This window comes from Cyrtonyx montezumae, unplaced genomic scaffold (assembly GCF_038088225.1).
Source record: "Cyrtonyx montezumae isolate F1298 unplaced genomic scaffold, pur_monq_1.0 scaffold_17, whole genome shotgun sequence".
Lineage (NCBI taxonomy): Eukaryota > Metazoa > Chordata > Aves > Galliformes > Odontophoridae > Cyrtonyx > Cyrtonyx montezumae.
In genome coordinates, this window is record NW_027071903.1 from 28,945,980 (window position 1) to 28,968,209 (window position 22,230).

Consider the following 22,230-nt stretch of genomic DNA (forward strand, 5'->3'; position numbering starts at 1 on the left):
TCAAGGGCCCGCAGCAAACAATGGGAGTGTCAGAGGGTCTCAAAAAGAGAAAAAAAAAGTTCAAGAATCTTTACAATAAAAAGTGTTAGGCAACACAGAGGTCAGAGCCAACCCCTCCTATAATAAATAGCGGCACGATCTTACATTAACTATAGGAGACATTTTAATGCAGTGCCTCAGCTTCACGCTAATTATACTTTTTCACCATATTTTGAACCTAAGAAAAAAATGTCATCAGTTAATTATAACAGATGAGGGAGTGTGAAGACTTCCTCAATAAATAATGCCTTGATATATCCAACACGCTGTGTGCATGGCTCTGAAGGTGCCCAGAAATATGTCCTCGCAGGAAATACATCAAGAAATGATGGTCCCATAAGCTGGCTTTGTTTCCAAGCCTTGATTTTCGGCCTAATAATTAAGTGGTTTTTATGGATCTGGGAGAGTAAAGGTCATGGGACTGCTGGAATGGTGCCAGAGAGATTCAGCGTAAGGGGGGGGGGGAATAAAATCCCAAAGCAAAATGAGACATAAAAGACGCACACAAGCAACTTGGTGCTGCCAGCTTTCCCCAGGTCCCATCCTTCTGCTCCTCCCAGCATCTCTGAGGCAGCCTTGATGCCAGGCTTTAATGAAAGCGGGATGCTTCCACGGAGTGGCACGGAGTTTCCTGTGCCACTGCAGGGTGCCCGCCCCTGCTGGGGCCAGTGGGTGTTGGGGCAGTGATGGAGCTCCGAGCACATCACCCTTCTTTCAGCCCCTTCCCCACCTGGCACCCCTCACTTCCCCCTCTGAAGGGCCGGGATTTGGCGTGGGAAAGATGGCTTTGGGCTTTTCACAAATCCAGTATCCCCTTGAACCAAAACCAATTAGCCTGGCCCAAGGTCCTGCCATTGAGGGACTGTCCCTTCTTTTCAAACCCCCGCGGGCTCAATTGCTCTAAGGAGCCTGGATGTGAATGAGCAAAGCCCACTTAAAGTGGTACTTAAGGCCAGACCAGGGCGAAGGAAAAGAGAAAGCCTCTATAGGAACAGCAAGCCGAGTTTCCAAGAGACGGCTAACTGACGGAGATTGTGTGCTTTCCTCCCCAGCCCGTTTTCTTTTTTTACCTCCATTCCTGAGCAGTGCAGCCAAATGCCCCTAAACCCAACCTGAGCCACTGAACAAATACAGATGCAGCACCCGGAGCGCCGTTGCCTCACTTCTGCCAACATTTTTGGGGCGAGAAACACTGAAAATGTGGCACACCAACCCGGGCAGGGTGGCAGAGGGAAGCTGGCAGCGTCCCCATCTCACACCACCGACCCCAACAGCTCGTGAGGATTTGGGGTGACAAAGCACTCAGGTGACACGTGGCACCTGCACCACGTGTGAGATGCAAACACCTTCATGCTCACAGCTCCAAAAAGCTCCCGGTGCCAAATCAGCACCTGGTACTCACCGAGCACCCTGCACTGAGGGGACAGGAGCTGCACACCGCAAACCCGGGCAGGGCCTCGAGCACAGCCCCACGGCACGGACACAGCCGGGCCACAAGGGCAGGTGGGTGCAGGCAGCACGCGATGAACCAGGGAGACAAAAGGAGCGGCAGAGCCAGGCCTCCAGCTCCACGCCAGCCATCGCCAGGCCATTCCACAAAAATGCCCATTGATGGGATCTCATCCATAACCAAGCGGCCCTGCCTCCATTCACAGCAGCTTGTTGGAGCAGCAGGCACCGGGCAGCCCCGTCCCCACCCACTCGGGGCCGCACGGGTTGGGCACCGGGTACAAACCCATGAGCCCATCCCACTGCAAGGGGAGAAGTTTTGGGGAAGAGAAATAAAGAAAAGTGTTTGAGCAAGCGATGCCCTATGGCAACGATCCCCTAACGGCGTTTTCCACTTACCCCCGAGGCACACGCGCACGGATCCTTACATCCCCATCTCCCTCTGCCCACCCCCAGCACTGCTGAAGAACAAAGACATCACACCCGGCCTCGGAGGCCTCACCCCACCTACACCGCACCCTGAACCTCTGCAAAGGGACCGCCACCTACAGCAAGGAGGGACCTGGGAGCCATACTCTGCTCCCTGCCCGCAGCACTGCACCGCCCCACAGCTGATGGGGCACCAGCAGGCATCCTCCTTCTGGATTTGGGGGGAAGGATGAGGCTGGCACCGACACCAGCAGGGCGCAGGGCTGAGCAGCAGCAGGCTGCTAGGATGCTTCAGGTGTGGCCCTGCTCACCAAAATCCATCCCACGCCCAAAGGAGGTGGGTCAGCAGCCCAACAGAGGGCAGAAAGAGGAGAAGCAGCACCAGGCTGCACACTGTGATGTGGATGGGTGCACCCTCACTGCCAACTCCCAGGGTGAAAACGAAGAGCCCCACCAAGAATGCGAGCACAGCTCTTCTTGCCTGGAACATAAAGGGCCAAGTGCTCCATCCCTGCCTCAAGCCTGCTTTGGGGGAACAGCTCTGGGATACACGGACCATCCCCAGAGCCCACAAAGCACCTGGACAACCAGCTGAGAGCAGGGGGCTTCGGGGAGGGAAAACGTGGGAGCTGAGGGTGGTGTGCGAGCACCAGGCCCAAGGCGACAGGGCTCACCTCATCCTTTGTAGGAGTTCACATGCACACCCCAATCGCCACACTTCCATTTTATTCCATACGTCACCTATGCATTCATACACACACATTTATTATCTGCGTGTATATATATACGCATACATACACATGTGCTTTTTTCCCTTGGATTTTCTTGTTAAACATCCACCTTTTGCCACTACAAAAGCCGGGGGACAGCAGTACCCCCCGCGCTGTGCCACGCAGCAGCACTCCAGCACGCAGCTCTCCTCCACCACCGCTCCAACGCTTCCCCCTGAATTACATTCATTAGGAATTTGAATGTTTCTTTCTTCCATCCCCCATCAAATCATTACTCCGGAATAAATGCATTCATCAAGCACCTTGCTCGCTTTGTTCGCTCCAGTTTTAAAGCATCTCCACCGCAACGCCCGCACCTGACTCGCTGCTATCACACAGGAGGGGAAAATGAATAAACAGAGGAACGGGGGCACCAAACACAATATTGTGCAAATAATTGGAAAATTATGTCTTAAAAATAACCAACGCAACGGAGGAGCGGAAGGGCTACGTCCCCTCCTCCCACCTCCGAGCTCCTCCACAGATTCTGGGGTTGCATCGAGCATGCATATTCCAGATGGAGAGGAGGAGGTCGGCTCCTAATGACACGTCTTTCGCTGCCTTAGGAATGAATGATTCGTTCGGCGCTCGCCGAGCCGCGGAGCCGCCGTTGAGTTCCATTCCTCCAAAATCCGTATCTTTAATTCTGGCGCTGCGTGTGGGACCCAGCAAATCACGGAATTACCGCTGTAACTTCAGATTAGTAACGCTTTCTAAATGATAGTCTAATTCCAGGCCTTCATGCTTCTCAGCGCTCCCGCTCACGCTGCCTTTCCCTGGGAGGTTTCCTGCGGAATGAGCGCTGCCGCCGCCGTCTCTCTCTCTGCCCCTTTTTAATTTCTCCAATGACTCCTCATTAGAATCTCTATTAACAGCGCTCCTCGCAACTTTGCTTTCCCACGGTACAGCCGAATTGGGGCTGAGATCCTTTCTCCTGACGGGGTTACGGCGGTGCTTTGGCCCTGGAAGGGGTCTCCGCGGCGGCCGATGCCGGCCCTGCGCCGGGGACGGTGCGGGGCCCCCGGGCAGCGCGGAGCTTCCAGTTTTCGCTCTCCTGCGCCCAGACGGGCGTGGGCTCAGGCCCCGGTGCTGCCCTCTCCCTTCTGCCAAAAGGAAGGGGCCGGACACCCGCACCCACACGCGCGAGCGGAGGAAGCGCGGCAGCGTCCTGCCCATCTCGCTCCTCTCCCGCACCGCGGGGGCAGCGAACAGCCCCGGGAGGGCGGTGGGGACCGCTCCCTCTGCACCCCCCACCCCTCCACACCCCGGGGGCGATCACGGCCCCCGAGGGCGCAGGGACCGTCCCCTCGAGCACCGGGCGAGGGACGGCGGCCATACCCCATGAGTGCCCCACAGAGCACCCAGGGACCCCGACCCCGACCGGGGATGTTCACCCCACACCGCCTGCAAAAACGTGCCGGGGCGGCTCGGCGGAGAGCGCGGTGCTTTGTGTCGCCATGGGAACGGAATGCAGATTTGCCAATTGCTTTTTTTTTTTTTCCTTTCTTTCTTCCCCCCCCCCCATTATTTGCCAGACATCGTAATACATATTACGCTCCAACTTCTGGGGGTCGCGGCGGTGGTGCGGGAGGTTCTGTGCCTGCGCTGCCGGAGGGGAGCACCGAGCTGCGGGTCCCGTCCTGGGGATCCCCCCCTCACCCCCCCGCAGACCTCCTCGGCAACAGCGAACTCACAAGGGAAAGTGAAGGCACGAACACCAAGTTGGCCTTCTACGGGAGGTCGGGATCGAGCCCAAAGCAGAAAAAAGGATATACAAATAAATAAATAATAAAGACGGAGAAGAAATAGGAAGGAGGACAGAGTAAAATACCACGAAGAGGGTTTTTATCGAGGTCTGACCACAACCTGCGCCGGGAGGAGTGTAGGGGGGGAGGAGGGGGGGCTTTGTTAGCAGCGCAGCCCAGAGGGCTCGTCTCTCCCAGCACGCTGCCCGCTCCCACGTACCTGGCGCTGACCGCGTGTGCACGGGGCTCCCCCGTCCCTCCCGCCCGGTGCCGCGAAGCCGCGGGTACCGCTGCCCGGAGCGCGGCGGAGCGGCCCGACGGGGCGGGCGCTTACCTGGAGCCCCGAGGTGGCGGGCGGAGAGCGGCGGGCGGGGCTGCTGAGGGCTGCGGGGCCGCCGGTGCTGCTGCAGCCTCTTCCCCCCCGGCGCGCAGGTCTGGAAGTCATTTCTACTTTCGGTTATCTAGCTTTATGATGGCTCCACAACACTCATACAGCTAGATAACCAAAGACAGAAACATCCCTCCGTCGGGGGCTGCCGTCCGTCGGGTGCGGGGCGGGGGGGAGGGGAGGGCGAAGGCGCACGGCCGGGGCAGAGCGGCCGGGATCTGCCACCGGGGAACCACGGAGACAAAAAAAATAAATAAAATAAAATAAAATAAAAAGAGAAAAAAAAATAAAAATAAGGATGAATATGCGGAGCAGAGACGGAGCGGCGCTGCGAGGCGGACGCAGAGCGGCGGGCAGCGCGGAGCCCGCGGAGCCGAGCCCGGCGCGGTACCGACCCGGCAGCGGCACTCGCGCTCCCGCCCCGCTGCCCAACTTCTACTCCCCTCGCATGGTAATCGCCCCCTTTGGGAAGTGACGTCACGCCTCGCTCAGCCAATCACCGGCCCGCATTTAAATCAGCGCCCCCTTTCCCGCGCTTTCGCGGCCCGGCCCGGCTGAGCCCCGCTGGACGGGGCGGGCAGGACGGGGCGGGCTCTCGTGGACCGGCTCGGCTCGGCTCGGCTCGGCTCGGGACACCCCCCTCCCCCCCCCCCAAAACTCGCGGCGCCCCGGGACCTTCCTCCCTCCTCCCGGCGAGCCGCCCCTCCGCTCTTGTTCTGGGGGCTGCGCTGCAGTTTCCACCCCCCCCCTCCCCTCTCAGTGTCCCCTCGGCGGGCGACACCCCCTGCACGGCCCTGCAGCGGACTTCTCCTTTCTCCCCGCCCTTAGCTCTCCCTTCCCCCTGTCCCCGTCCTTTTCCTAGCCCCTTTCCCTACATTTTCCCTCCACCTCCCCATCTCTTTTTCTTCCTGCCCCGCGACGCCTCTGCCCTCCCTCAGCCCCGCAGCGCCCGCCCCGTCCGTGCTTTGCCCCGAAGGGCCCCGTCCCGATGAGCTCCGGGCTGAGGACGAGCTGCGAGCCCGCACGGATCCCCTCGACGCCCCTTTCTCCCCCATATTAATTATTTCCCCTCCGCGTTTCGCTGTTTCCCTCGCGGGTTGTCAGCGCCGTACGCGTTGTAGTGACAAATCCGGCGCATACAAATAATAACAACGGTGAGAATAATAACCAAATGCCAGGAGGGAAATACGCTTATCTGAGGCGCTGATCTGACCTACACCGCGAAATAAATAAATAATGCGGGTAAAAAAAAAAAAAGAAAAAAAGAAAGAAAGAAAAAGAAAGAAAAAACCCACAGAATAATCCGTCTCCTCTCCTAAACCTCGCTTCCCTTTAAATCCGGGGCTCAACTCAAACGTGACCTTCGGAGGAAAGGGGGAGACGGGGACGGAGCGAACGCTGCGGGAACGGCCACGGCTCCCAGTGCCGCCCGCGCTCCGCTCGGGTGATTTATCCCTTTCCTCTCCTCCTTAAAAAAATGAAATAAATAAAGCAGAATAATAAAATAAAATCAAAAGGGAAGAAATAAAATGGGCGAGCTCAATTAGGCTAAAAGCTGTAGGAGCGGAGCTGCCAGCTCGGCACGCAGCGCCGGGCTCCCGGCTCCCGGCCGCCTCTCCCTAACGAGAACCGGGGCCCGGGGGTGCCCCGCCGCCCCGACGGCCCTGCGGCGGCCGGGGGCAAATCTCCGCTCCTTCCTCAGCCCCTCGGAGCCATTCCCGCGGCCCCGAGCCGCTCGGGAGGGGTTCGGCTGTGGCTATTTTAATCAGCCCTGGAGAAAGAGGGGGAGAAAAAAAAAAAATTGCTACCAATCGGATCTGCTTCATTTTTCCGGCTCCGGATTTTCCCCTCATTTACTGCGACCACCGTGACGGCGATCGCCGTCTCTGCGCTCCCCGCGTGGGGTGGGGGGAAGGTGCACCCCCCGCGGGGCAGCGCGGGGCAGAAGGACCGAGCGCTGCCGCAGTCCGCGGCCCGGCCTCAGTTTCCCCCCCCGGGGGCGGCCCCGTCCTCCCCACGGATGCCCTCCGGCCGCCTCCCCCCTCCTCCGGCCCCGTTGTCCCCGCTGTCCCCGCACCGAGGCCGGGGAGCGGGGCCCCCTGTCCGCCGGGTGAAGGACGCGATTTATCCTCGCGGAATCACGTATGTCTGTATATATATATTTTTATTCCTGCTTCATTCGGCAACGCCTCGCTCGGCTCGGCCCGCTCCGTGCGGGGAGAGGCCCGCGAGAAAAATCGCTGTCTGCGTTTAAGCGGTTATCGGCATTGCTTAAACGTTTTGGTTTTTTTTTTTTTTAGTTTATTATTATTATTATTTTATTATTATTATTATTATTTATTTATTTCGGGCGCAATTTAAGCGCACAAAATGGCTCCTTGGCACGGAGCGAGGCACAGCGGGCAGAGCCCGGAGACGGCCCGGGGCTCCCGCACCTGGGCACGGCGGGACGCGGGGATGCGGGGACTGCGCTTCCACTGCACGCACACGCAGAACCGCGAGGAAGGAAAAAAAAAAAGAAGGAAAAAAGGGAAAAAAAATAAAAAAGGAAAAAAAACCCAGCACGCTTCCTCGGCTACAGCCCCGTATCTCCGAGAAAAAGCGGGGGCATCTCCCCAGCGCCAGGCGGAGGTTGAGAGGGGTCGCCCCCAGCCGTCCCCGGGCGCTGCGCGGGGAGGCCCGGCGCGACCTCGGCCCCGACGGGGCGGGCGCGGCTCTGGCCATGGTGCTGCACGGCCGCCGCTCCGCGCCCGCGGGGCCTCCGCGCCCTGGGCCCTGCTCCCAGCACGGAGCTCCGCACCCGGGCACGGCTTTGCTCCGCTCCTTTCCCCGGGGGAGCCACGCTATTGGGGCCGGGCGCGGGGAGCCGCCCGCTGCCCGCACCTCGGAGCAGCCCCGGTGCCCGTTCCCCTGAATTACTGAACGTGATCGCCCCGCGCCGAGTCCGCTGCCTTCCCCTCTTCTACGTCCTGCACGTCTGACGTCACTTTTCTTTAATTAGGAGAAGTTATTTTTAGCCAACCTAGAGTAACCCCCGCGCCTCGCCGCCCCGAGCTGCATCGTGTCTTAATTGTTTTTCTCTTTTCCTCCCACAATCGGGGCTTCGCCAACTTCTCACGGGAGCGGCGGCTCCCGACGGGCGTTCAGGAAACGCGTTGCTTTGTTTTGCAATTAAAAGCCGCGTCTAAGCAAGCCCCGGCGTTGGAAAGGCTCAGCCGCAGCGTCCCACAGCCCGGCTGCTCCTTCCTGCGGCCGTCGGGGACCGGGACCGAGGACGGGACGGCCCCGGGCCCTCCTCGCTCTGCGGGGCGAGCGCACGTCGAGGGGCTGCGGGGGAGGTCCGGGCGGTGCACGCTGCCAGTGCACCTGCACTGCTACGGGTCGGGTTTCTGTGAGGCTGAGGCCTAAAATGCGTTTTACTTCCAGAGAGACACGAGGAAGAAAAAAAAAAAAAAGGAAGAAGAAGAAAGCAGCAGCAGCGAGGAAATAAGCGTCCGTGGTAAGGGGAGGGCGGAATGGGAGAAAAAAAAGAATGAAGTCAATAAAAAATGAAATAAAATAAATTATAAATAAAGATTAAAAAAAAAAAAAAGGAAGAAAAGGGGAAAAAAAAAGTGAAGCAAAGATACAGAGAGAAGCAAACGTGAAATAAAAAATCCTTCCCTAACAGAGGCTGCCGGAAGATCGCAGCACGGGCAGCGGCGGCCCCAGCGCTGTCCTCGGAGCTGAACCCGAGAAGGGGACGCGGAGCGCGGTGTCCCGGTGCCCCCCACCCCACGGAGCGGTGCTCCGCAGCAGCCCTCGCTGCGCCTGAAGGAGAAATCCCTGGGTCTCAGCCGTGGCCTAACGCCGGGATGCGCGGCGAGGCTCGGCCTCGGTCAGGCGTTCCTCCCGCTGCACGCCGCTCCGTCCGGCCAGCGGGGACATTCGGGAGCCACCTGGCAGCGTGCGGCTCCGCTCGGCCCCGGCTCCCCGCCGCCCCGTAGGGGCCCTGCTCTCCCCGTCGGGGTGCCCCGTCCCGGACTCGCGGGGAGAGGTGCCCGGAGCACAGCGGCCCCGGCAGCCAAAGAAGACCGGGGGCACTCCCTGCCCGCCCCCCCCTCCCCCCTCTCCCCCCGCGCTGTACTGGGCCCCGGAGCCGCCGTGGACGCGGGCTGCTCGCCCCGACGGGCGGAGGAACCGGGAGCGGCGCGGGTCGGCGGGGTCCCGCAGTCGGAGGGATACAAGTTCCCGGCGGGGAGCGGCCCGACTTCTCCTCCCTTTCACTCCTTCCTCCTCCACCCCGGGGCAGAGCCCCCTCTCCCCGCAGCCTCCCCGGGGACCCACGGTACCGCCACACTCACGCTTGCAGCCGAGGAGAGGGCAGCGACGGGGCCATCCGTGGGCGAAGCGGGCAGAGGGGGCCGCCCTTCCCGGAGGGAGGGCGGTGGGGCGGGCAGGGCTCTGCCCCCGGTGCCCCCGGTACCCCCGGCTCTGGGGACGGCGGTGCTCGGGCTCCTCGCGTCCTGCCGGCTGCTGCCGGTGCCGGTTCTGGTCGGTGTCCAGGAGCTGCCGCCGGCGGCAGGCTCTGCCCGCACTGACGTCAGCCCGGCAGCCTCCGATTCACTCCAACCATGGCGGAGAGGAGGAGGAGGGAGAGGGGGAGGGGAGAAGGCGGGGGGAGGGAAGGAGGGAGGGGGAGAGGAGGAGGACGGGAGGAAGGCGGCGGCGGCGGCGGGGGTTGGTCGCTGGCAGCTCCATCGAGCAGAAACCGCAGCCCCTCTGTGTCACCCCTAATTACCCCCCGAGGATGGGGGAAAGGGGTCGCTCCCCCCACACCCCGCTCAGCCGCCCGCCTCCGCCCCCTCGGGGCCCCGTGCCCGCTGCCGGGCTGCACCGCACCTTCAGGGCACGGCTGTGCGTCCCGGAGCTCTCTTCGAGCTTGGGGGGGGGAGGATGGGGGCGAGTTTCCCCGCTCGGGGTGCGCCCCGGAGCCCCCTCGGCCGTATCCCCATCCCCGGCGTTCAGGAAGGGTTTCCGCCTCCCCATTGCCTCCTCCGCACGGAGCACCACCGCGCGGGCTCCCCCGGCCCCCCCGGTCCAGCCCGGCACGGCCCCGCTCCCGCACCGCTGTCCAAGTGCTGAAAGTCCGCGACGCACCCCGGAGCGGCACGGCACGGCACGGCACGGCACGGCACGGCACGGCACGGCACGGCACGGCACAGCTTAGCACGGCTCGGAGCGGCACCGCAGCCGTCGGGCAGAGCAGGACCAGGAGCTTTCCTTGTGGGGCGGCGACAGAAAGGGAAAAAGAGGCAGAGGGTCACTACAGCCGGCAGCTGGGCGGAGCCGTGCCGGGCCGGGCCGTGATGTCCACGCCGCCCCGACGGTCAGGCCGAGCCGAGCCGGGCCGTGCCGTGCCGTGACCGCAGCATCCCGCTGCTGAGCTCCGGCCGAACGCAGGACTTGGGCACGGCAGTGCCGCGGTGCCTTCCTCCCCTTCCCTCTCTTCCTTCCTCCTCTTCCCCTCCATTTTTCTCATCCTTATTTTCCCCTTTACACAATTATACATTTAGCGTTTCTCCTGCAGCTCTTGCAGATCGAGGAAAAAATATATTTGATTACATACATATATATATTTCATAAATCCCCCTCTCCAGTCACAGCTTCACGTCGCCCCCGACCTTTTCTCGCCTTCCCTCCCGCACCTCTCCCACGGCTTAATCCCGATTCACCCGAGCCGTGCCCACGGCTCCGGGGCTGAAGGAGCAGCGGTGCCCGGGCACGTTCCTACGGAGGAGAATCGCTCCGATCGCGGCCGGGAGCCCCGCAGCACCGCACCGCACCGCACCGCACCGCACCGCACCGCACCGTCTCGACATCCGCGACTTTAAATTTCCCCGTCCTTTTCCTTTCTCATCCGCGAATCGCCGCGAAAGGAACTACGGCCCCAAACGCCGCTGGAAGCAGAAAAGCGGAGCCCGGTGCCAAATTCCGCAGTATTTTATTTTAAAAGCAATTAAGGAACACCACAAAAAGCGTCTTCTCCTCTTCCCGGGGAGTGTAAGAAATCCTTTCTCTCTCCTAGAGTCGAAACCCGATGGCATTGTCGTTAAACACGAAAAGGAGAATATGAAGAAATTGCAACACTCCCTCCCGAGCGCTCCCCCCCCCACCCCCCCCAGTTTATTTGCCCTAATAATTAATTCACAAGAGCTTAACTTCGGTGTAACCCTGGCGGTCTTTTCATTAAAAAATCCCTGCGTTTCCTATTGAATTAGCTCTGCTCCATTGTCGCTGAAATGAAGACGCCAAACCAACTTTTACCCCGAGCATTTTCTCACCAGCCCAAAGAAAAGTCCCTCTCCTTTTTCTTTTCTCCGATTTTTTTTTCCTCTCCCTTTTTCTTTAATTCAAGCACCCAGGCGATGGACGTGTCCTGCAATTTAACTACTTTCAAATTCTTTGTTCGGGTCCCACTGGGGCTCTATTGTCACCTTATTGAGAGAGCTTATTGCCAAGTCAAGCCTGAGTGAATTGAGACACGCACGGGAGGAGCCCGGGGCCGGGAGAGGGATGCTCTGCCCGGGGGACCCCGGCCCACGTCCGAGGGATGGCGACGGGCGCGGGGCAGGGGCCGCCCGCACTCCGGGACCGCCGCGTTTCCCCGCCCGCCGAACCCTCCTCGGCCTCGGGAGACGGAGCGCGGAGCAGCGCAGGGCCCGGCCCGGGGACGGGGATGGAAAGGTGGATGGAAATGGGGCAGTGCCCCCCCCCAGGATGGCCCGTGCCCGCCGCTCCCTTACCTGCGCTGCCCGCCTCCCCGCCGCTTCGCCCCTCTCCCCGAGCACGGGGACGGGTCCCGGCCCGCTGCCCCGCTCCCCGCCGCCCGCCCCTCGCCCTCCGCTCACTTTCGGAGCTCCGGGGCTCGTCTCCCGAGCGGGATAAGAAAGGGTCGCTTTTCTTTTCCCTTTTGCTGTCCCCTCCCGCTCCCCCCCCCACCCCGCCCCAGCCTGGAAAAGGGGGGTGCGCGCTGCGGGAAGGTGTCAGGAGAAACGGCGCTGGGAGAGCGGTGCTGGGCACGAGCTCCCACGTAAGCCCGTACGTCACCTATAAAATGCCCATTTCTCCCGTGCCTCCGCAGCCCGAGCGCCGGCTCCTTCCTCCCTCATCCCTCCCCGAGCCGAGAGGCGAAGGCAGAGCCACGGGGCACCGCTCCTCCGCAGCCGCCCCCCAAAAAGCCCTCCCGGGCCCCTCGGTCCCGCGGCTCCGAAGGGCTCCGGGGGCTCCCGCCCCACCGCCCCGCGACGTGACGCTCCCCGTGCCCCGGCGGACGGCGAAGCCCTTGACCCCTGGCCCCGGCCGGCTGCGGGGCACCGGGGTTAAGCAAAGTCCCGCCGCCGCCCCATTGTCCGCCCGCAGCGCTCGGCTCCGGGGTCTCCTTCGGCCGCTCCGTGCCCGGCCCCGACGGGGCGCGACGGCACACGGACAAAGGGCCCGAGGTGGGGGATGGGGGGAGGGAGGGGAGAAGGGGGAAATGCCCCCACCCGCCGCGCCCCGAGTCGCGCGTTAATACCCTGACCCCAGTCCCGGCCCTGCTAAAATTCCAGCGGGCTGCTCGCTTTGGTCGGCGTTGGCTTTCTCCTTTTCCCGCTGCTTGAGGACAGCGGGTGGCTGCATCGGCCCGAGCGGCGGCGACAGCGTTTCGTCGGGATTGCTTTTTATCATTTCCCTTCGGTGGGGGATCCGTGAGAGGAGCGGGTTCAAAATAATGACAATGACGATAATGATAAGAATTGGAAAATTAAACGAACCAAAGACCGCAAAGAAGGGCAAATCGGCGATAACACCACGCACCGGCAGGAGGGCAGCCCCGACACGGAGCCCTTCCCCGGAGCCGCTCGCGGTGGGGACCCCCGACCCCCCCACTCCCCCCACATCCCCCGGCCCACCCCTTCTCGCTCGAGCCACAAAGTCCCTATTGGGGGGGGGGGGGGGGGCGGGAACACTCCAGGCAGCGTTCAGCGCACAAAGAGGGGCGCGTGCGGCCTCGCCCTGCTCCCGTGGCACCGCGTCCCCACGCACCCCAAGGGCCGAGGTCCCCCCCGGACGGGCCGGTGCCGCGACCCCGCGCTGCCACCGGGTTCGTCCTCGGGGCTTCGTCCCCGCTCCGCCCCGGCTCACGGAGCGCTCCGCGGTGTCCGGAGGGCGGGAGCGGCATCACGGGCCCCCCCCCCCATCCTTCGCCCCCACCCCCGCACCCGAGCGCGGAGCGGGGCGGGAAACTCCAAAACCCGCGCCCCGACGGCCCCGGCCCGGCCCTGCCCGAGGTGAGCGGCCCCGAGCGGGCGGCAGCGGCGGGACCGCAGCGACACCTGGCGGCGCGGCGCGGCACTGCAGCACACGGCGCGGCCCCGCAGGGCCCTCCCGAGTCCCGCACCACGCCCGCACGGCCCCGCAGCGCTGGCGGTACCCGCACGGCCCCGGCAGCGCAGCCCTCTGCCACCGTCCGAAAGAAAAAGTGAGGGCAACAAAAAGAAGCGCCCCAACCCTGAGCTCCTTTGTTCGACCGCGGCAGGACTCGAACCTGCAATCTTCTGATCCGAAGTCAGACGCCTTATCCATTAGGCCACGCGGCCGGCTGCAAGCGCTGCTTTTCGCGCGCCCTACTGCCTCCACAGCGGCGGGGGCACTGCGGCTGCGCGGGGAACGCGGAGGGGGAGGGGCGGGGCGGCCGCGCGGCCGGAAGTTGTCCCGGAGCTCCGCGTTGCACCGCTGTGCGGGGACCGGTGGGTGCGGTGAGGTCTTGCGGCCGCGTGCATGCCTTGCTGGGCTGCTGCACCCCAGCCGCGCGGCCCCGCACGGCGCACGCTTTAGCGGCGCCGGTTGCAGCCCCCACCGCTCTCCCCTTCGCAGGAAGACCCCCCTCCCCCCCCACCCAGCAGCAGCGCGATGCGCCGTACGCTCCGTCGAGGGTCAGCGCTGCACCGCAGCGCATCCCGGCCGTGCTCCGGCCCCTCCGACCGCCGCCCGCAGCCGTGCGGCCGTGAGCCCGAACCCTCGGAGCGGAGCGAGCGCCGCGTGAACCCGCTGCACATCCAGATGCTGTCCCGGAACCTCCACGAGCAGATCTTCCGCGGGGCGGCCGTGCGGCACTCGGACGCGGCCGTGGAGCGCAGCGTGGAGCACCTGCGGCGGCACGGCCTGTGGGGCAGGAGCGGCCCCGCGCTGCCCGACGTGCGCCTGCGGTTGCCCCGCATGTACGGAGCCGACATCGACGAGCATTTCCGCCGCCTGGCTCAGAAGCAGAGCCTGCCCTACCTGGAGGCGGCCGAGGAGCTGCTGCGCTGCCGCCTGCCGCCCGCTCCCCCGAGCTGGGCCCGGCAGCGGGGCTGGACGCGCTACGGCCCCGACGGGCGGACCGAAGCGGTGGAATGCCCGCGGGAGCGCGCGTTGGTGCTGGACGTGGAGGTGTGCGTGGCCGCGGGGCAGTGCCCCACCATGGCCGTGGCGGTGTCCCCCCACGCGTGGTGAGCAAGGCGTTGGATTCCCGTTTTCCTCCCGTTCCCCCCCATTTCCGCGCTGTGCCGCGCTGACCGCTGCCGCCGTCGGGCAGGTACTCGTGGTGCAGCCGGCGCCTGCTGGAGCAGCGCTACTCGTGGGGACCCCGCCTGGAGCTGCACGACCTCGTGCCCCTGGAGGGGGCTGCAAGGCTGCAGGAGGGGAGCGAGAGGGTGGTGGTGGGGCACAATGTGTCCTTCGACCGCGCCTTTGTCAGGGAGCAGTACCTCATCCAGGTGAGTGCTCCGGGTGCTTTGCTGCCGCGTGTCGCTCGGAGCTGGGTGGGATGCGTGGTGACACTTGGTGCTGCCCACGTCATGGAGCTGTAAAACAAGCTCGGGTTGGAAAAGATCCCCCAGCTCCAACCCCCTGCCACGGGTTGGTTGCCCCCACCAGCTCAGGCTGCACAGGGCCCCATCCAAGCTATCTTTGAGCACCTCCAGCAACGGGGCACCGTCAGCGGTGCCAGGGCCTCATCAAAACCGGGTAACCATTTGCATTAGCTCTGCGTTGGCCGACGCTGCTGTGCACGTGTGGCTGTGCCTTGAAGCACGTTTCTCCCCCAGCACGTCCCGCCCTGTGCCTGCTGTCTCCCCGCAGGGCACCCGGCTGCGCTTCCTGGACACCATGAGCATGCACATGGCCATCTCGGGGCTGACGGGATTCCAGCGCAGCCTCTGGATGGCCGCCAAGCACGGCAAGAGGAGGGGGCTGCAGCAGGTCCGGCAGCACATGAAGAAGACACGCAGCAAAGCCGAGGGGCCGGCGGTGAGCGTGAGGCTGAGCCCCAGCTGCTTCCTGCAGCTCAGGAGTGGCTCCGCTGCACGAATCGCTTCCAGTGGCTGCCAGAGGAAGTGGAGATGGGGTGGGATAAAATAGAACGGGATGGGATGGGAGGGAAGGGGGTGGGTGGATGGGGTTTAAGTGGAGTGGGGTAGAATGGAATTGGATGGGACAGAACGAGGTGAAATAGAATGAGAAGGCATGGGATGGGATGGGAAAAGAATGGAAAGGGGGTAGGGTGAGATGCGATGGAATAGGATGGAGTAGAAAGGAACGTGTTGGAATGGGATGGAGTAGGATGGGATGCGGTGGAATGGGATAATTGAACTGGATGGGATGGAATGTGATAGAACAAAGTGGGATGGAGTAGGATGGAGTGGATGAAAGGAGGGTTGAATAGGATAGAGTGGAATGGAACAGAGTGGGATGGGCTGGAATGGAATGACCGTGCTTTAGTCCTTTACCCTTGCTCCCTTTGCTGTGGGGTGGGCTCTGCCTGCTGCAGATCTCTTCGTGGGATTGGGTGCACGTCAGCAGCATCAATAACCTGGCGGACGTGCATGCGCTGTATGTGGGTGGGGAGCCACTGCAGAAGGAGGCACGAGAGCTGTTTGTGAAGGGCACCATGGCCGATGTCAGGGATAACTTCCAGGTATGAGCAGTGATGTTTGGGATGGCAGTGGGGCAGGAACAGCATCTGTTATTTTTTTTTCCCTTTGGTGCGTGGCTGCAAAGGATTTGTGTGTTTGGGGAGAGCTGTGTTGGGCACTGTGGTTTCTCCCAGTCCTGGTGACATCGCGCTGTGTCCCCAGGAGCTGATGTCGTACTGTGCCAGCGATGTTCGGGCCACCCATGAGGTGTTCCAGGAGCAGCTGCCACTCTTCATGGAGAGGTGAGAGGGGCTGGAGGCGGCTGGGTGAACTCGCGGGTGCGAGGCCTGCTCTCACTGTGTGTAGGCTGGTGCTGGGGGGCAGCTCCCCTCCGGGAGGTACCCAGTTCCCAAGCTCTGGCTTTGGGCTCTAGGTGCCCCCACCCTGTGACGTTTGCTGGGATGCTGGAGATGGGGGTGTCCTACCTGCCGGTCAACAGCAACTGGAGGAGGTACCTGGATGATGCTCAGGGCACCTATGAGGAGCTGCAGAAGGAGATGAAAAAGTCCTTGATGAACCTGGCCAACGATGCCTGCCAGCTGCTGCACGAGGACAGGTACAGGGGGAGGCACGGGACCAGGCTGAGCTCTGGGTGCAGGGGGAGAGCCACAGTGTGCCTGCAGGTACAAGGAGGACCCCTGGCTCTGGGATCTGGAGTGGGACACGCAGGAATTTAAGCAGAAGAAGCCCCCGAAGAAGAAGAAGGATCAGAAAGTAAACAGCGAGGCCTCTGAGATGGGCTGTGCACAGGAGTGGCAGGAAGGTGAGCGTGGGGGGGGATGCTGTGGTGCCTGCAGGGCAATGGGCTGAAGGGATGCTCAGCCCTCTGTGCTGCCAGATCCCGGTCCTCCCAGTGAGGATGAGGAGCTGAGAGCCTCCGAGAGCCGCACCTGCCTGGAGCGCCTGAAGGAGACGGTCACACTGCAGCCCAAGAGGCTGCAGCACCTCCCGGGCCACCCGGGGTGAGTTGGGGACCATGGGGTGCCCGGTGCCCGTGCCCTGCTCCCTGACCCGTGGCCGTGCCCCCCAGCTGGTACCGCAAGCTGTGCCCACGCCTGGAGGAGGAGGGCTGGGTGCCTGGGCCCAGCCTCATCAGCCTGCAGATGCGGGTGACCCCGAAGCTGATGCGCCTGGCCTGGGACGGCTTCCCCCTGCACTACTCAGAGAAGCATGGATGGGGCTACCTGGTGCCGGGGCGGCAGGACAACCTGCCCGCAGCCCCTGCAGAGCTGGAGGGGCCTGTCTGCCCGCACAGGTGAGGGAGTGCATGGCACGGAGCATCTACAGCTGGGATGTGGAGCTCTGGAAGGGGCTGCAGTGTTGGGTCACGCTCCGTGCCCTGGCAGGGCGATCGAGCGGCTGTATCGGCAGCACTGCCTGCAGCGGGGCCAGGAGCGGCCCCCTGAGGACGTTGGTGTGGAGGATGAGCTGATGGTGCTGGAGGGCAGCAGCATGTGGCAGAAGGTACGTGGCTGTGGGGGTTTGGGATGAGGAAATGCCTCGTGTTCAAGGCTGGGGGTGGTTGGTTGAGCTGCCCTGCTCTGTGCTGCAGGTGGAGGAGCTGAGCCAGCTGGAGCTGGACGTGGAGCGGCCGGGCAGGGCAGAGCAGAACCAGATGCAGGTAAGCAGAGTTCCCTGCAGGATGCAGTGGTGAACCTGATCCCGTTTCCATGATCCTCTTGTGCTGGGGGCTCCCAGCAGAGTGGAGGCATCACCTCACGCTGTTGCTCGCAGGACGAGGACGGGCTGCTGGAGCTGATGGAGATCAGCCAGCCCTCATTCCACCACGGCAACGGCCCCTACAATGATGTCAACGTCCCCGGGTGCTGGTTCTTCAAGCTACCCCACAAGGCAAGTCGTGGGGATGCCTTCTCCCTTGTCCCATTGGGTGGTGGCAGGTGTCCCCAGTGGGGGCTGGTGGGCGTGTGGGGCTGCGTTGTGTTGAACCCTGGCACCTGTTTGCTGCTGAAGGACGGCAATGAGAACAATGTGGGGAGCCCCTTTGCCAAGGACTTCCTGCCCCGCATGGAGGACGGCACGCTGCGGGCCGCTGTGGGCCGCACCCACGGGACCAGAGCCCTGGAGATCAACAAGATGGTGTCCTTCTGGAGGAATGCCCACAAGAGGGTCAGGTCAGCGGCCCAGCACCTCCAGTCCCTGTGGCCGGGGCTGCGTGGGCAACGTGTTCTGCATCCCTCACACCACGTCCCTCAGCTCCCAGGTGGTTGTGTGGCTGAAGAAGGGGGAGCTGCCCCGCGTGGTGACCAGGTACGGAGCGGGACGGCCGGGCTGGGAGAGCCCATGGGGCTGTGCTCACCCTGCGCCCGTACAACAGGCACCCGTCCTACAGCGAGGAGGAGGACTACGGGGCCATCCTGCCGCAGGTGGTGACCGCAGGCACCATCACCCGTCGGGCCGTGGAGCCCACGTGGCTGACAGCCAGCAACGCCCGGGTAGGGCCGCGTGCGGGCTGGGGCTGTGGGGCTGAGGTCACGGGGTGTGGTGCAGACATGGGGTCGTGTCCCGCAGGCTGACCGCGTGGGCAGTGAGCTGAAGGCCATGGTCCAGGTGCCGCCCGGTTACTCTCTGGTGGGCGCGGATGTGGACTCGCAGGAGCTGTGGATAGCGGCGGTCCTGGGCGAGGCTCACTTCGCCGGCATGCACGGTGAGCGGGGGCTGTGTCCTAGGGCACCGCGACCCCCCCCTCTGTGTGCTGTTTCACCCCTTCCTCCTCCACGCCGCAGGGTGCACAGCCTTCGGCTGGATGACCCTGCAGGGGAAGAAGAGCGACGGGACAGACCTGCACAGCAAGACGGCCGCCACGGTGGGCATCAGCCGGGAGCACGCCAAGGTCTTCAACTACGGCCGCATCTACGGGGCCGGGCAGCCCTTCGCTGAGCGGCTGCTGATGCAGTTCAACCACCGGCTGACACAGCAGCAGGCGCGGGAGAAGGCCCAGCAGATGTACGCCGTCACGAAGGGCATCCGGAGGTGGGTGCTGCCTGCGGGGTGAGCCCCTGGCTGCCTCCAGGGTATGTGTCACCCTGAGCCGGGTGCTGCTCTCGCCCAGGTTTCGGCTCAGCGAGGAGGGCGAGTGGCTGGTGAAGGAGCTGGAGCTGGCTGTGGACAGGGCGGAAGATGGTTCAGTGTCGGCCCAGGATGTGCAGAAGATTCAGAGAGAAGCCGTGAAAAAGTGAGGGCTGCTGACCCCTGTGGGTGCTTGCAGCACTGCAGCCCTGCTCCCAGCTGCTCCCCAGTTGGGCATGGGGGCTCTTCATTCTCTCCCAGCTGAGTGCTACGGGGGTATCTCACTGTCCCAGCCCCAGAGGGAGCGTTGAGGACTTGTCCCGTGCTTTCAGCAAACCTTCTGCTCCCGTAGGTCCCGAAGGAAGAAGAAGTGGGACGTGGTGGCTCAGAGAATGTGGGCTGGAGGCACCGAGTCCGAAATGTTCAACAAGCTGGAGAGCATCGCTCTGTCCCCCTCGCCGCAGACCCCGGTGCTGGGCTGTCACATCAGCAGGGCTTTGGAGCCTGCAGTGGCCAAAGGGGAGGTGAGGATGTGGGTGCTGAGCTGCTCTCACTGCTTGTCTGAAATGGCAACCCCAAATCCAGCCCTTCTGAGGTGTGCCACCAAGGAAACCCAACATCCCTGCTTCACCAGCCCCCTCCCTCGTAACAGGAATACTCCTCAGATGCTCTCCTAGCACTTCTCTGTGTTCCCTTCCCCAGTTTCTAACCAGCAGAGTGAACTGGGTGGTGCAGAGCTCGGCTGTTGACTACCTGCACCTCATGCTGGTCTCCATGAAGTGGCTCTTTGAGGAGTACGACATCAACGGGCGCTTCTGCATCAGCATCCACGACGAGGTGCGCTACCTGGTGCAGGAGCAGGACCGCTACCGGGCAGCACTGGCCCTGCAGATCACCAACCTGCTCACACGGTGAGCTGTGTGCCTCTGGGGATAGGCATCTCCTTGGGAGACAGCATGACATCGAGGGGATGGCTTTGCTTGCAGGTTTTCTCTGCTCAGGGGAGGCTTGGCAGCTCTGGAGTGCAGCTCTGGATGCAGCTCCTTTATTTGTGGCTCTGGTGGCTGTGCGTTGGAGCTAGCTTTGGCTTCTAGGGATAATCTGTTGGCAAGAGGGGCACGTTGCCAGCTCTGTCCTCGCCGTGGAGGGGCTGTGAGCGCATCTCTTCCTGTGTACACGGACGTCACGTGGCAGCAGCCTTGGTTTAAGTGAACTGTTGGGAGTCTGAGGCTGGCTGCCCCTCTTCTCTCCTTGCTTTTGGGGCCAGCAGCGAGGATCACAGCTCTGCTGCCCCTTTAGCAGCAGTCCTGCTGCCTTCCTGGCCTGTGCCTGCTGGGTTAAGCTCAGCCAGGAGCCCTCCTGCCCTCACAGCCCCAGGACTCCTTTTGCTCTGGCTCCAACTCGGGCAGCTTTGTGAAATCCCCTTCCCGGTGCTTTATGGTATTTGGTTGATACAGGAGTTGGCCAAAGCAGAGCTATTTTCTCGCGGGCTGAGGTAAGGATACAGCAAACAGCCTTTCTGTGCCCAGGCAGCGTGCACAGCGGGAGGAGACGCCCTGATGTTTGTGCTTTATACCAGCTATTGCAGGCACAGGGCTTCCTGCTGGGAAAATCCAACATCTGCTCTGCGTGGGAGGATTAGCCAGAAGTGAAGGGCTGGGTTGGTCCTTTCTTCCTAGGAGGCTGAACGTACTGTTACTCTGTTCCTCCCACATCCACTTTGGCAATCCCTGACCCTCCTGCTACCCAGTACTTATAAAGCACTTTGTCTTCCAGCCGCTGATTGACGTGGGTGCAAAGTAATCCGGCGGCTGCCCGATGTTTTGTGAAGCTGCTTTTGTTGCAGAGCAACCTGCGGCCGATCAAAGGCCGAGTGCGGGGTGGGAAGGACGGGCTGAGCGTGACAGAAGTTAGTGGCTGTGCTCTAACTTTTAAGCAGTAGCTGCTTCCTTCCTTTCGGGAGTTTTCGGTCTGAGGCGCTCCCTGTGGTTTTCTTCCGAGCGTGGTGCTGCCTTTGGGGTTCTGCTCCCTGGGTTTGGTTTGTGTGCCCTGCAGGTCGGAGCTGAGCGTGACGTGTAGCACTGCCCCGTTTGGTCTCTCTGTGCTCCCAGGTGCATGTTTGCCTACAAGCTGGGCCTCCAGGATCTGCCGCAGTCCGTGGCTTTCTTCAGCGCTGTGGACATCGACCAGTGCTTGAGGAAGGAGGTGACCATGAACTGTGTGACTCCATCCAACCCAACTGGGATGGAGAAGAAGTACGGCATTCCTCGAGGTGAGCACCTCCCACGCTGCCCAGTGTTCCTGCACATTGCAGCCTTAGCAGCGTTGTGTCCTCCCCCCTTACCCCCCATCCCAAGGCTCACACTTGTTCCTGTCTGTACTCTGTAACCTTCTACCTGCTGCCAACGAGCATTTAATTGTTGGCTGGGAGCTGCTTTAAATAGCACCTTGTCAATACACAGCAACGTTTTGGCAGTTAAGAACCTCACTGAACAACAGCAGACACTTGAGCCTTAGGCAGCCTTTATTAGGAGTTTCACAGGCAAAGCGTGCCTCTGGAAAGAATACCTGTTGGGTCGGGAACAAAGCACTAAACAAGGCAGTGCATCAGGGGCAGCAGAAGCATAAGGCAGCCCGTGCTCTGGCTCTCCAGAGGAAGCTGTCACCTGTCTCCTCAGGAGCTAGGCACAGCAGCAGGCTTCAAGGGAGAACAGGCCTTGTTTCCAGCTTCCTCCTGGTGCTGTTTTCTGCACTCCCAGCGCTGCACAAAACAGAAGCTTGAACAGATGTAAGGCTTCTTGCCCCATGCTTTCTCCATGCTCCGTGCCAAAAGCAAACAGTGTCTGTTTACTCTCTTGCTCTGATGCTGTATGGTCTCTGAGTGTACTGCAGAACACGAGGAACTGACTGTCCCACTGTCTTCCAGGAGAAGCACTGGATATATATCAGATAATTGAAATAACCAAAGGGTCACTGGAGAAGAAGTGATGACGTGAGAGTGCAGAATGGCCAGAGAGCATGGCAGAAGCTGGCTGTCCTTCCCAAAGCACATAACAGACTGATCCTTCTCGTGCTAAGAGGAGGATGTTCCTGGGGAAGATTTTCATAGCAGTACATTTGAATGGCAGAGCGTGTCAGAGGGCAGCAGCCACCTTCAAAACCTGAGACAGCTGACAGAGTCACTGCTTGCACACCCATGGGGATGAAGAAAGAAGTCTTGAGTATTTGTCAGGAGAAACAATCAATTATCTCTGTACGTGCAGTTCTCCAAGACCAAGGTGAAGCTACCTCAGCACAGGCACTGGAGGAGGAGGAGGAGGCAGCAGCTGTAACCACGTTTTATTTTTTCCTCCTTCTTTTCTTCTGGGGTTCCTGGTTTTCATCTGCTGTACTGGACTGGAGAGAAATTG

The 22,230-nt window shown here is 62.0% G+C and overlaps 1 protein-coding gene, 1 long non-coding RNA gene and 1 other non-coding gene across 5 annotated transcripts in view; 1 reads left to right on the top strand and 2 right to left on the bottom strand.

Moving 5' to 3' along the window:
- The window catches only part of LOC136047263 (uncharacterized), a 37,923-nt gene extending 26,257 nt beyond the window's left edge, over positions 1-11,666 (bottom strand). Inside the window, exon 1 of one of the 3 annotated variants that reach the window (XR_010622072.1) lies at positions 11,606-11,666. This is a non-coding gene — a long non-coding RNA (uncharacterized LOC136047263). Of the gene's footprint in view, positions 1-4,766; positions 4,785-9,163; positions 9,320-11,605 lie in introns of those variants that run through there. The other 2 variants (XR_010622070.1, XR_010622071.1) reach the window with 2 other exon arrangements.
- Positions 11,667-13,365: 1,699 nt separating this feature from the next.
- TRNAR-UCG (transfer RNA arginine (anticodon UCG)) lies at positions 13,366-13,438 on the bottom strand. Its single transcript has one exon. It is a non-coding gene; the product is annotated as a tRNA-Arg (tRNA).
- Positions 13,439-13,751: 313 nt separating this feature from the next.
- Positions 13,752-21,871, top strand: POLG (DNA polymerase gamma, catalytic subunit). The gene is made up of 22 exons (XM_065734003.1): positions 13,752-14,329; positions 14,416-14,596; positions 14,961-15,128; positions 15,649-15,795; positions 15,956-16,035; positions 16,167-16,349; positions 16,417-16,556; positions 16,632-16,755; positions 16,824-17,048; positions 17,140-17,257; positions 17,346-17,414; positions 17,528-17,644; positions 17,765-17,925; positions 18,008-18,061; positions 18,129-18,246; positions 18,323-18,458; positions 18,538-18,784; positions 18,864-18,986; positions 19,173-19,344; positions 19,523-19,731; positions 20,932-21,092; positions 21,747-21,871. Exons 1-22 carry the CDS (start codon positions 13,752-13,754, stop codon positions 21,806-21,808), a joined length of 3,573 nt encoding a protein of 1,190 aa, XP_065590075.1. The 3' UTR covers positions 21,809-21,871.
- Positions 21,872-22,230: the final 359 nt, after the last annotated feature.